The sequence below is a fragment of the Cervus canadensis genome, chromosome 14, assembly GCF_019320065.1.
Source record: "Cervus canadensis isolate Bull #8, Minnesota chromosome 14, ASM1932006v1, whole genome shotgun sequence".
Lineage (NCBI taxonomy): Eukaryota > Metazoa > Chordata > Mammalia > Artiodactyla > Cervidae > Cervus > Cervus canadensis.
In genome coordinates, this window is record NC_057399.1 from 45,788,085 (window position 1) to 45,801,276 (window position 13,192).

Sequence of the window (13,192 nt, forward strand, 5' to 3'; positions counted from 1 at the left end):
AAGCGTGGAAGGAAGAACTTCTTCAAGTCCCTAAATGACATTCTTTTTCATCATTCTTCAGTAGGTACACTTTGTCTAAGAAAAAGATAAAGTGCCTTAAGAGTAAGCAATAGAAAGTTGAGTTTAGGCAGCACTGCCTGGCCCTCTGTGACAGTGTGGTGAAAGGCCAGGCCCATGGCATAAACCCCAAGAGAGAGCAGAGCCCATGCACATGAATATGCATCAACAGGACTGGACAGAGCACCATTGTTTTGATATCTTTCTGTTTTCACAGGTGCCATGGAGTCATTTTATGAGTCTTCACCATGACCTATGCCATAGAAAGACAAATATAACTATAGTTTTGCTGAATCCAGATTTAAAGCTTCTTGTTCAAACAGAAACATAATTTCTGAATCAGTCCAATGTGAAGCCCAACATCTTGAATTCTATAACTCCCTTTTTTCCCCTTCTTTTCTTCTAGCCTGTCTCCTTCAATATTACTCCTTCCATTTTAAATCTCATCAGCTGGTAAATCAGTTGGCAGAGATCTGTAACAGTTCTTTCTAATATTCACAATGACAAATCATAACTATAAATCTTTCTAGGAAAGAAGGCTGCCATTCTACATTTAGATCTGGATATAGGCATGAGAAGAGATACTAGGGTTAGCAAAAGTATAACAGCGAAGTCAGTTCTATGTAGTCCTTAATTATCTATTATCAGACCTAGGTTATTAGAAGAACTTTGGAAGGTTGGAATTCTATCAAAAACAGTTCTTTTAGAAAAAAATTTTCCTTAATGATTAGGCAGAATTACTGGGAAGTGATCACAGGATCCTAACGAAAGACAGGATTTACCTTTCACATCTGATTTCTTGTCAAAATAAGACCAAAACGAATAGGATGTTTCTGTATCTTGGAAAAACATGGAGAAAAGTTTAATGTTAATATTCATCCCATTCTTTTGTTCGTTAAGAGTCGAGGGATTTTGAGCTTCCTCAAAAGGCATCATTCATTTTCATGAACATTGTTATTGAAGGGCAGTGCACATAGATGTACCATGAAAATTTAATCATACAAGTGAATACCTTTAGTCATTCAGATCAGCTAAAGACAACTCAGTCATGTGAGATAACTAAATTAGTTCTCCAATGTTTATACTTCTTGAGAAATCTACATTGAAAGATTTTTTCCCATCTTCTCTCAAACTTGATTTTCCCTTACCTTTTAGTAATTTCTCCAGGAACTACTCTTTTTATTACTCCCTCTTTCCTCCTTGTCTGTCATGATGTCCAGCCAGTACTATTTTTTTTTCTTTCTGTTCCATAATACACCTAGCTCACTGTTTCTACCCAAAAGCTTAGGTTTGCTAGCCATATTAAAATCACATGCTGTATCATTCTGTATCAGAGGATAAGATCAAAGTGAGTCTTAATGTGTTCATTTTTACATAATCATTTTACGGAATATGGATATATAAATATATACTCACCCATTCATACCAGATTGGAGAAGGAAATGGCAACCCACTCCAGTATTCTTGCCTAGAGAATCCTGTGGACAGAGGAGCCTGGTGGGCTGCCGTCTATGGGGTCGCACAGAGTCGGACACAACTGAAGCGACTTAGCATGCATGCATGCCTTGGAGAAGGAAATGGCAATCCACTCCAGTATTCTTGCTTGGAGAGTCCCAGGGACGGAGGAGCCTGGTGGGCTGCCGTCTATGGGGTCGCACAGAGTGAGACACGACTGAAGTGACTTAGCAGCAGCAGCAGCATTCATCCCAGATTAGAATACATGAGTTCCTTCAGTTTTCAGAAGAGGAAGTTGCTGTCATTTGTCAGATGTAAAATAAGTTCTCACGACCTACCATGCTTTGCCCCAGCAAATACATGACATCCACGGATTGAGCTCAGTCTCCCACTCTTGATAGAGAGTCTGTTGTACTAGCCCTTCTATCTGAGATTCACGAGTCATAAATCTCCCACAAGTTAGGGGGCTCAGCAAGAAGAAAGTCTTGTCAATTGGAGGCTTTACTTGAAATCAGTGAGATAGGTTCATGTACTTTACTAGAGTCCTAAAGGCCTCTGAGGACTCCCACATAGCCTATAATATCATATCGTGTGAATCCATTAGCCATATAGCCTATATCATTTCTTCTGGCTCCTTTAGTGTTTATCTCTAAATCTCACAGGTTTCCCAGGGCACCAGATATAGTAACAACAGTCAAAACAATTACAGCCACCACCAGTTAACACCATATCACATTTTATAGACCACCAAAAAGATGTTTCATCTTTATTATCTCATTTTAACTGCCCTATCTTTGTTTTGGTAGGGAATGTGCTTTTGTTGATAGCTGCCTACTGTGTTCACTCGTTCCCCTTCCCTTTTTAATATAACCAAGTGGCTGCTCTCCAGATTTTACTCAGATCCTTAGATCTGCCAAAAGTGCATTACCTATTTGCTAGTGCACGTTACATAGTATTGTCAGTCCCCAGGTACATACTCTTACATATAGCTCTCTCTTTCATCAGGAGCAAGACAGTAACTATAAAATTGCTTGGTGAGCATCTGGAAGTAACATTAATAATGATGATCATAATGACCTCATAGGATGTATAATTGGGGGGATTAAAGAACATTTACAAGCTTATTGTGTCATAGTTAATGATGAGGTGCCAGGTTTTCTTGCCACCACCCTTTCCCCTGGTATTTCCTGCTTGGATCAGAGAACTAATTATAGTAAATGGTGCCCTGTCAAAAGAACTTGCCCCATCCTCAAATGGATGCTAGCATAAAGATATTGAACTGTTTTAGTGTTGTTTTTTTAGAGACAATTTATTAATGTTATTTTGCATTTGTCTAAAAAATTGTTTAATGTAATCATTTAGTGTTTATTTTATTGTGTGTACCTTCTACTCAGAGGGTTGGCATTATTGTTCCTAACAGTGACGGATACAAGCAGATCATGCCCTATGACATCTACCATCCCCTTCCTCGGTACGTAAATCAATCATCCTGATGCTAGAATTAGTAACTCAGTCTTCTGCTTCTTTTATATAATAGATTTTGTGTTTTTCTGTAAAAAAAAAAAATAAGATGGTAGATAGTATATTTTGCAATCCCTCCTGAACTTTGCTTTTGAATAACACTGGTCTGCTCAGACTGTAAGCTTGTCATTCAAAAACCGTTTTAAGATAGGATTGGATTACATTGCAGTGAACACAGTAATTCACTCTGATTAGATACAGTGTATGGGTTTATGTTATGTCTTTCTTTCACTCCCTTTGTCCTTTTCTGTGTTTCCTCTGCAATAGGACCCTAGTCATTAAAGCACTGTTGCTAACTGTTAAACAAACACTGCCTGAATTATTATCCCAATACCGCAAATGTGAAATTCCAGATGTGGTATTACTCTGCATAGGGGCTTTGAATATCCTTCTTTTTGTTCCAAAGAAATTATAATTAAATACAAAAAGGCAGTTTTTTCATATCCTTATTGTTCATAACATTTGATGGGGAGGGGTTTTGTTATTTTCCAAAACAGAAAATTCCATGCACTGCACTGCTTTTTTAAAGTACAGTATTTTCTAAAACTAGAAAATATCATTAAAGTGACTGAGAAACTTTTCAAAGAAGTTGTTCTCTTTATTAATATATTTATAAGAAAACTGGAGAAGCTGAAAAACATGCTAGCTACTGAGCATATTGCCTGCCACCTTAGAAACAGCGCCCCAGAGAGCAGAAATTAGACGGGTTTGAAGCCACCTCTGTGCTAAGCAAGACCTTTGCTCTGTTGTCCTCACTCATTGGGACTTCAGAGAGTCAGCTGCTGTTTAGAACCCAAGGTTTAAATCAGATCACAAATAGTTGGAAATAATCCATGGTGGTTTGCTCCATCTCAAACTAAGCAAAGCCCCCAAAGTAATTGTATTTGGAACTGTAAAATAAAGCAGTTTGATTGAAAATCTTCAAATACTTTGAATTGAAGGACAAAAAGGGGACCTGGAGGTTTTTTAGTCCAGCTCCCAGTGATGCTTCTTTCTCCCACTCTTCACATCCACTCAGTGCACATGTGTAAACACATATATTTACACAAATAGGCATGAATGTGTATTTACTGCAGATGCTTCCCTCATAGCTCAGTTGATAAAGAATCTGCCTGCAATGCAGGAGACCCTGGTTCGATTCCTGGTTCAGGAAGGTCCTGAAGGTCAGAAGGGAAAGTCTGCCCACTCCAGTATTCTAGCCTGGAGAATTCCGTGGACTGTATAGTCCATGGGGTCACAAGGAGTCTGACACAACTGAGCAACTTTCACTCACTCACTGCAGATGCATTCCAACATGTGTCTACATACATACACATATGTACACACACACACACATGTACGTGGGCTTCACTGGTGGCTCAGCAATAAAGATTCTGCCTGAAAAAAAAAAAAAAAGATTCTGCCTGCAATGCAAGAGACTGGGGTTTGATCCCTGCATCAGCAAGATCCTCTAAAGGAGGGCATGGCAACCACTCCACTATTCTTGCTTAGAGAATCCCATGGACAGAGGAGCCTGCTGGGCTACAATTCATAGGGTCACAAAGAGTCAGACACGACTGAGCGACTAAGCAGCAACATGCATACACACGCACACACATATAAACCAAGGCAAGGTTTATCCAGGCTCTACTTAAAAAAGTAGACTGGCATGAGACTTACTTTTCACCATTTTAATGGTAGCATAAAGAAAGGGGGCACTTGGTTAATGCTATATATAATTATTTAAGGATTGTTTTTTAAGTGTTTTTCACTAAGGAGTTACTTCATTCATCAGCTCCCTCCCTTTTTCCTATGCCTATATTGATAAAGACAATAAATGACTTTAGAATGCTACTGTTGTATCTTTTTGCTGGTTTGATCCAGAACCAAACATGAAAAAAAAAAAATGGAATGAAAATAGAGAAATATCAATTTAACTGAACCAAGATTTAATTTCAACCCCCGTATCTGTAAAGTAAGTATTCATAGGACATATATATCTGGCTGTGAAAAGGCCATGTGATTCGAGATAAAGGCATAGTCGGGTGTCAGGGGTAAGAACATCAAGTTGGTGTTTGTCCTGTAATGGTACTCCTCAATTTCTTTCATGTCTATTATCTCTCCTGTTTATATTTCTCTGGTGTGCCTAATGCCTGTCCTAAGTTAAACTTGATTTCTTATATATTCAAATGTCCCCCGAGTGCCTGAAGATTGGTATTCTCAATGACAGATTGAGATGAACCTGCTTGATGTTTGTTTGCGTCCTGTCTTATGCACACTGTGGCCTGTCCGTGCATCACAATGGGCAAAGACAACTAGACGATAAACAGACTATATTTCTTAGCCCATGCACTCTGTTACTAAATTAATTCTGAAGTTAGATATTCTGCTTTACTGATAAAACCTTAGTAAATGGAAATTATTTCTATGAATATTTCCATGGATTAGAATGTTTCTCAGAGGGCAGCTACTTACTGATCAAGACTTTGCTTACTGAAATTATTTAAATGTGTTTAAGACCACAAGTATAGACACAAAACACAGTGAGTGAATTTTCAGATTGTTTTTTCTTGCTTTCAGTCTTTGACTATAATGCATATCTGAATATAATTTAACACAGTCTGGTTAATTATCTTTAATTTATAATTAATATTTGAAATTTTCCCACATAATCATTAATTTTGAGAATTTCTTAAACTACATACACAATGGACTTTAAAAATTAAAAGCCAAAGGAGTTAAAATATATGACCTCATCTGTTATTCTTCTAGAGCAAGATTCTTGGATATAAATTTTTTTTTCCGAATCCTTACCTGGTCCCTGTTTTGAGATATCCTAACTGATGTCCTCTCTGAGCTTTTGTTATACTTTCTTTAAAGAACAGAGATGTTTTGCTTTGAAATTCCACATAATCCTATTATTACACAAGGATTCGCATTATAGTTTTTCACATATAGAACTATAGTTAATCCTGGAACCATACTATAAATACCTGGAATAATATTCACATCATTTGTCTTTCCATGATCACTGACAATGAAAAGGATACTTATTACTGTTTATGAAATTACACCATGGATCAGGTCCAAGTGTTGAGACAGAAATTAATCACTCTCTCTTCAGAAGGGTCAACTTTAGGGATGTTAGAGTACCAATTAGGAAATGTGCTCTTTTTATGGCATCTTAATGTTTTAAGAGATTAAATGTCCATTCAAAAGCAAATTCCCAGGTCACTGTCAAATCGAGTCTAATGTGAATTGGTACTTATACGTTTAGCTCAATTTTAGTCTGAATCAGACCTGTTACCCACTTCCAGCTCTCCAGAGATTTACATGGAGACAAATGAGAATTGGTCTCACCCTTTTGGAAGAGAAACTCTACAGAGCTGCTTCCTTCTCTTGAAAGGGAACAGAGATTCTCCAAAGGACTAACCAGAGGGCCTCAGTTTCCCCATAATAACATTTTCTTCTGTGCCTCCTGGGGAAATATGCAGAGGAAAATATTGTATTTGGCAGCATGTTTGGGCTGTTGGCAGTGGAGATAAGAGTTGTTGCCTAGACTTGAACAGTACAGAGAATTGTGGAGTAAGTGGGAAACACATGTTATCCAGGCTCATGCAGAAGAGAAATCAGGCTCACATGCACGTGAAATCCCATGTAGGGGATGGTTCACATCTCCACGGCATGCCTCTGCGGTGTTTTTAGATTTAACTATTCAAGTGGATCAACTTGGTGACATTTTGTTTCTCTCTCATTAAAATGGTATCTCTCATAATTCTAAGAGAAATTCTTAGAGTTCCTTAGCAGTCCTCATAAATAAACAAGCAGACTAGATAGGCAAGAAAGAAAAGCTAGCCGCTGTGTTTCTGTTCTTACAAATTTGACATTCTCTAAACCTCCAAGAAGAATTGGGCAAAGATATTTCTCTGCCTCCAGTCTCAAATGCATCAAGCTGTGGAGAGAATTGAAAAATCAGTGAAATTCTCTTAAATGCTGTTGACAACATTGTTATTTTTCCCCTTACTTTACAGTAGATTCCACTGCCATGAGCTTTTGAACCAAAGCCAAACTTTTCACTGTTCCAGGAGTTCTTTATTGGAGGAGTGCTAACTGTCAGTACCTCACCCCAGCAACTAGGGAACATGTAGGTAACACCTATATTGACATTTTGGCTCCTTAATGATGATACAGTTTGAACATCAGAATTATACTGAATCCATGCAGTCCCAAAGTTGATGACCATAGAAGCAAGGGAGAAAGGGTGTTTAGTTTACCTTGATCTTTCATGAGCTCCTCATGTAAAAGTATCTAGAAGCTAAGTAATGAAGTATTGCCCTGAAATTGAAAAGTATTAGCCCAGGTACAAACTATTAGAGTTAACTGATTAACCAATTTTAGTCTTAAGATAGATATTTAGATACATAGATGTTGGATAGATGCAAATATATATATTTATAAAATATAAAATAATATGAATATTATACATATATACACATACACCCACACAAATACACATACAGAGACAATATATATTGAAACTATAAGGAAAAGTACTGAACAGCCCTCTTTTGAGTAGGTGATGGACCCCACAGATAGCCTTGTACACAGTTCTCAGAGTAATTTCTTACATTTGTGTAGAGCTTCAAGGTTAACAGAGCACTTTTGCCAGCACTGAATCCTCTCTGACTCAGCAGACCTTGGGCAGTCGCTGGCTTTCGGTTCTCTGGAGCTCAGCCTCTCAGAAGCTGATTGCCCTGATGGGCACTGGGGAGGGAGTGGTGGGAAAGCTCACAGAGGAGGTGGGCAGTGTGTGGGTCTGGCCTAATGACTCCCCTTGCTTCTGTAGGTGGGAGGCCACCCCGTGGACCGCGTGCTCCTCCTCATGCGGGGGGGGCATCCAGAGCCGGGCAGTTTCCTGTGTGGAGGAGGACATCCAGGGGCATGTCAGCTCAGCAGAAGAGTGGAAATGCATGTACACCCCTAAGATGCCCACCGTGCAGCCCTGCAACATTTTTGACTGCCCTAAATGGCTGGCACAGGAGTGGTCTCCGGTAACTGCGCCCTCTTTCTTTGTTCATTAGGAGAGTAAGTCCATTCTTCCCTCTCCGCATCATCACCCCACCGGCCACTCTGTCCAGCTTCCCATTTCTGCATCTGAGGGGTCTAGATGCCTACCTGTGTAGACCCTGGAGTAGGCTTACCCCAAATCAAGTACAGCCAGAAGTAAATGAGTAGGAAAAATATATATATATATATAATATACATATGTATGTATATGTATATTTAGCATGCCATGCATGCATATACACACATATCTTTTTCTTCAAGTGACTTCAAGAAGCCACTATCACTCTCCATAATGCTCTCTTAAGTAACAAGGAGAGGCAAGTATCTGCCATGAGTAGCTGAGGCTGAATGAGCCTGAAGCTATGTAAGCTGTTCTGATGGTTGAGCCCAGCAGACCAAAAGTTTGATTTCATTTTTTGTTTGTTATACTTTGTCTATGTCCAAAAAAGTGTCTTCAGTGGATTAAGATGAAAACTGTGTCTATTATTCATTGGGAAAAAAAGATGAAAATGGCAATGTAGTTAGAATGGAGGTGAAGCAGGATTAACTAAAATGAAAATAGTCTAGACGTTAGGAAAGACACTGCAGCAGCTTAAACATAAAACATTAATTCGTGGGGGGGGGGGGGGGGGCTCCTGGATTCTAGTGCCAAAAGGTGTGAAGTGGCAAAGGAGATGGAAAGATGTGTCCTCAACCACATAGATGGCCACTGGTTACTCACATGGCCTTGTGGCTTTGTGGCTGCAGATTAGAGCTGTGATGTCTCTTTCTATCAGACTTGCTCCCAGGCATGTGGAACCACTGAAGGTGCTGTCTACATCTGGCCCTTGAATTAGTTCCTTTCAGCATTTTTTCCATGCCACTGTTATCAGTTGGATCAGCCATGCTGCAATATAAATTAGCTATGATGGAAGTTAAAAAAATTTAATGTCCACATGGGAGCTGGCATTTTTCATACTTTGGACCTAACAATCATTAGCAAAGTGACTGAATAAAATTAACATGCAGTCTTGGTAATCAAAATCAGGCACACTCTATCATTTCTTTTCTCCTTCTCTTTGCTGCTTGGTTTGGGACTTTGCACACAGTGTGTGCTTAAGAATGGCTAACTGACTAATCCAAAGTGAAGAAACTGCAGATGATTTAATGTTCAGCTGCCCTTACCCCGAAATAGCCGAACAGAACAAAGATCCCATGACTAGTAAGAAGTGATATAAAGCCACCAGGAGTCCTTCTGTAAAAGCAGCCCTTTAAAGAGTCTCAGGTGGGAAATGAGGGACAGTAAGCAATGCTTTGCCTATGAGTCTCCTTTCTTGCATTCTCTTTCCAGTGCACAGTGACGTGTGGCCAGGGCCTCAGGTACCGTGTGGTCCTCTGCATCGACCATCGGGAAATGCACACTGGAGGCTGTAGCCCCAAAACCAAGCCCCACATAAAAGAGGAATGCATCATACCCACTCCCTGCTATAAACCCAAAGGTAACTTGACAGGGGCTCTGTAACCAATCTTGTCATGGTCGTGTATATTCACTGCTGTTTTCAATTCCTTGGAATATTTTTAAGTATTCCGAGTGTTCTTTCTAACTATTCTTCATAACTTAGACTCTACTAAATGGACTTAACTGTTTCTAAAAGTCTTTCCAACAGTTTTGCTTGCAAATTGTTTTTAGGCACTATGTATTGATGTAATTCTCTCCTGAGTAAGAAAATTAATGGAAGATTGCTGCTGGAAAAAAAAAACAAAAAATCAGATCTACTTGAAGCAAGATATTATAAAGATATTATAGAAATATATGTGTGATTTACTATTCACATTGCTTGCTATTAAAAACAAGGCAGTAAGATTCATCAAGTAAAAAAGGGAGAGGGCTTAATCAATTAATAAATGTGTGTATATATATACATATATATATGTATGTATATCATTGAATCACCTTGCTATATACTTGAAACTGATACAACATTGTAAATTAACTACACCTCAGTTTAAAAAAAAAAAAAGCAGTGAATCCAAACTGTCTGCTTTGCTAAGCATGAAATATACCATACTTCAAACTAATAAAACAACAACAAAAAGTTGTTGCTTTTTATATTGAAAGCTTTAAAATTAAAAATTAATATGAAACTGGATTCCAGAATCATAATTTGAAAGGAAAATTGGAATAAACCTATTGATGTCTACAACCCACTGCCTTGCCTGTTGTAAGTTTTGCAAGAATATTATCTTCAGCTCTTGAGTATCATTAGCTTCCTCAAATATAGGAGGATCAGGGGCTACTGATACAACTGGCAGAGTCAATTCAAAAAGACAGTAAAATATTACAAGCCTGCTATTCATGCTAAGCTGAATGCTCATTATTGAAAACCAGGGATGGTTCAAGTGGTCATAGACACCTTCATTGACTGAGTTCCTTTATCTTGGAGAGGTGGGCTAGTTATAAAACTATGCATGTATATTTGGAACCATTTTGCCAGGTTCAAAATGTTAGCAAATCCTTTTGGCTTGGGGAATTTTACATTTCTCACTGGCTTTGTTTTCTAAATGGTTGTTGCACACAGAGGATAAAAAGTGATGCCCCAGGTTAAAATAATGCATTTTTTATTTGTTTTTCTTTACCCAGCCACTTCAGAGAAAGAAAAGCAGTTTGTGGGTAACTGTCAGGAGTAAAATCTGTATTTTCACAACTAGGTAGTGAGTCTGGCTCTCTAAACATCCTTAAAATGCCATATAATTCTATGGTGTATGCATATATAGACATATTTCTTTCATCTTTATAATTATATGTTATAAAATGGTGATAGAGCTTCACTGGCTCACACTATAAAGGCAATATGCCTATAAATGACCTTAATAAATATGTCAAAGTGCAAATCTTGGCAGTTACTTATGTAGGAGCAGTTATAACCTCCCTCTTTCTTTTTCTCCACCACAGTTGTTGTTGTTTCCCGCCCCCCCCCAGGAAGTTGTTAGGAAGCTTATTTTGAATTGTTTGACCAAAGCTAGATAAATATGTGAAGCAAGCCAAATTATGGTTTGTGGACCCCAAGTTCCTCATATTCCAATTGTCAGTGAACCTCTGGTGGATATTGCATGAGTCAGGTGTCTAAAGCAACATTTTGAGAATTTCAGAGTGGCAGTTTTGTTTGTTTTTTACATTATGGCATAGATCACACTTAGCCAAAAAGCAAAAGAAAAACAAGTTAGAATTTATGAAAATATCACAATATATTCCACTGTATTTTGTTTTAAAAGGTAAATAGTGCTCTATCTTTTCAAGAGGAAATAGTGAAAAGATACTTTGATGATTCTTTACATACGTATTGAGCTCCTAAAGTTATAACTTTCATAATAAAAAGACTTCACTCTTCAACATAATAAAGGGCACTCATATGCAGAAATTAACCTGAAAACCTATTATTTACAGTTATCAACATGATAACTTTTAGGTAGCACAAAACTGAGAACTGGGGAGGAGAAAATAGCGTTTCCTTGCAATCCTAAATTGGCTCTAACCCCGTCTCTATGCGCTGAATTCTCAGAAAAACTTCCGGTAGAGGCCAAGCTGCCGTGGTACAAACAAGCCCAAGAATTCGAAGAAGGAGGCGCTGTGTCAGAAGAGCCCTCGTAAGTTTTCAACCACGAGTTGTTTGGCTTTGGATGTCGATTGGTTTAAAGAAAGAGGTATCTCACCCAGGCTTACAGAGGTTCTGAACTAAGTGTACTCCTCTTACCAAGAGTAGAGTGAGGCTTTGGGGCTGTCAGGTTGGAGATTTATCAAAGCGTTTCTCAAAACATGACTGTTCTCTAAATCTTTTGAGTTATGAAAATGAAAATGTAGTGCCTACCCTCTTCTCCAAAATCTGACCTTCTCTTTTCTCTTGCCAAGAGGCTGAAGGTAAGAAAGTCCAGGCTGCATCTGATGATGTAGCGTAGATTAGCTGTGAAAGCCTAGGAAGCTTGTTGTACTCCTTATCTCCCAGCTTTGCAATATAGCCACTCACAAAAATGAAAGGGGAAGTGAAATATATCTGAAAGCAAAGGAAACTCATTAGCTTTTCTTTCCCCTTTCTTGCTGGATCGGTAGTAGATGGATACCAGGTCTCTCTCCCACTGCTCTGTTTGATCAAGGCTGTGAAATCTGTAAGACCACTAGATACTTCACAAGAGAAAACAGGAATAGAGACAGATTGATCGATCAATAACTGCATACTGATTCTACTAGAATACACTGATAGGCCTCTCTGTTGCATCATTTTTAAAAATTCAGGAAAGCACTTTATTGATGAATTTCATCTATGCCCAAAGCAATTTCTCCAATTGATGATTATCTAGTTTATTTAATACAAGCACTAGACTCAGTACTATGCATTAGTACATAAGACATGTTATGTGAGCTTCCAAGAGCTCACAGTATAGCGTTCAGGATACAAAATGGTTTCCAAATGTAGTTCTTGTTCAGTTGCTAAGTCATGTCTGACTCTACAACCCCATGAATTTCAGCATGCAAGGCTTCCCTATCCTTCACTGTCTCCCTGAGTTTGCTCAAACTCATGTCCATTAAGTCAATGATGCCATCCAACCATCTCATCCTCTGTCACCGGCTTGTGTTCTTGCCTTCAATCTTTCCCAGCATCAGGGTCTTTTCCAAAGAGTTGGCTGTTTGCATTTAGTAGGCTTTACTAAATTTTACTAAATACATAAATTAACATTGTAATCTATATGTTTAATAGCAATTTAGACTCTCCTCTGAGTCATCCTGTTTGAATCAAAATCTAGTATTGTTTGCCAGAACACAAATTGTGTTCTGAATCACACCCTAAACATCAAGAGATTGAAAAAGAAACCCAAGATACAAATTGGTACAATGACCAAAGTTCATTTGTGAAGAAATGGTAGGTAGTCACTTGTTTCACAGAAAAATGGTTTATATATGAGCAAACAAATTTCTTAAAAGATAAGAAGCAAAAAAAAAAAAAAAAAGATAAGAAGCAAAACATAGGTTATTTCTGTGTTATAAAGTTGCTGTAGCATTTTTTTTTCTACTTCTTTGAGGAAAGGTTTTAAGAAAAATCAACTAACCACTACAGAACTTTGGAGAAAACTCAGTGGTTAA

At 38.2% G+C, this 13,192-nt stretch overlaps 1 protein-coding gene across 1 annotated transcript in view; it reads left to right on the forward strand.

Moving 5' to 3' along the window:
• The window catches only part of ADAMTSL1 (ADAMTS like 1), a 505,479-nt gene that overhangs the window by 245,947 nt on the left and 246,340 nt on the right, over positions 1 to 13,192 (forward strand). The window contains 4 exon segments of the mRNA XM_043486937.1: positions 2,933 to 2,983; positions 7,859 to 8,063; positions 9,410 to 9,557; positions 11,619 to 11,721. Of these exon segments, the coding sequence (XP_043342872.1) occupies positions 2,933 to 2,983; positions 7,859 to 8,063; positions 9,410 to 9,557; positions 11,619 to 11,721 (507 nt within the window).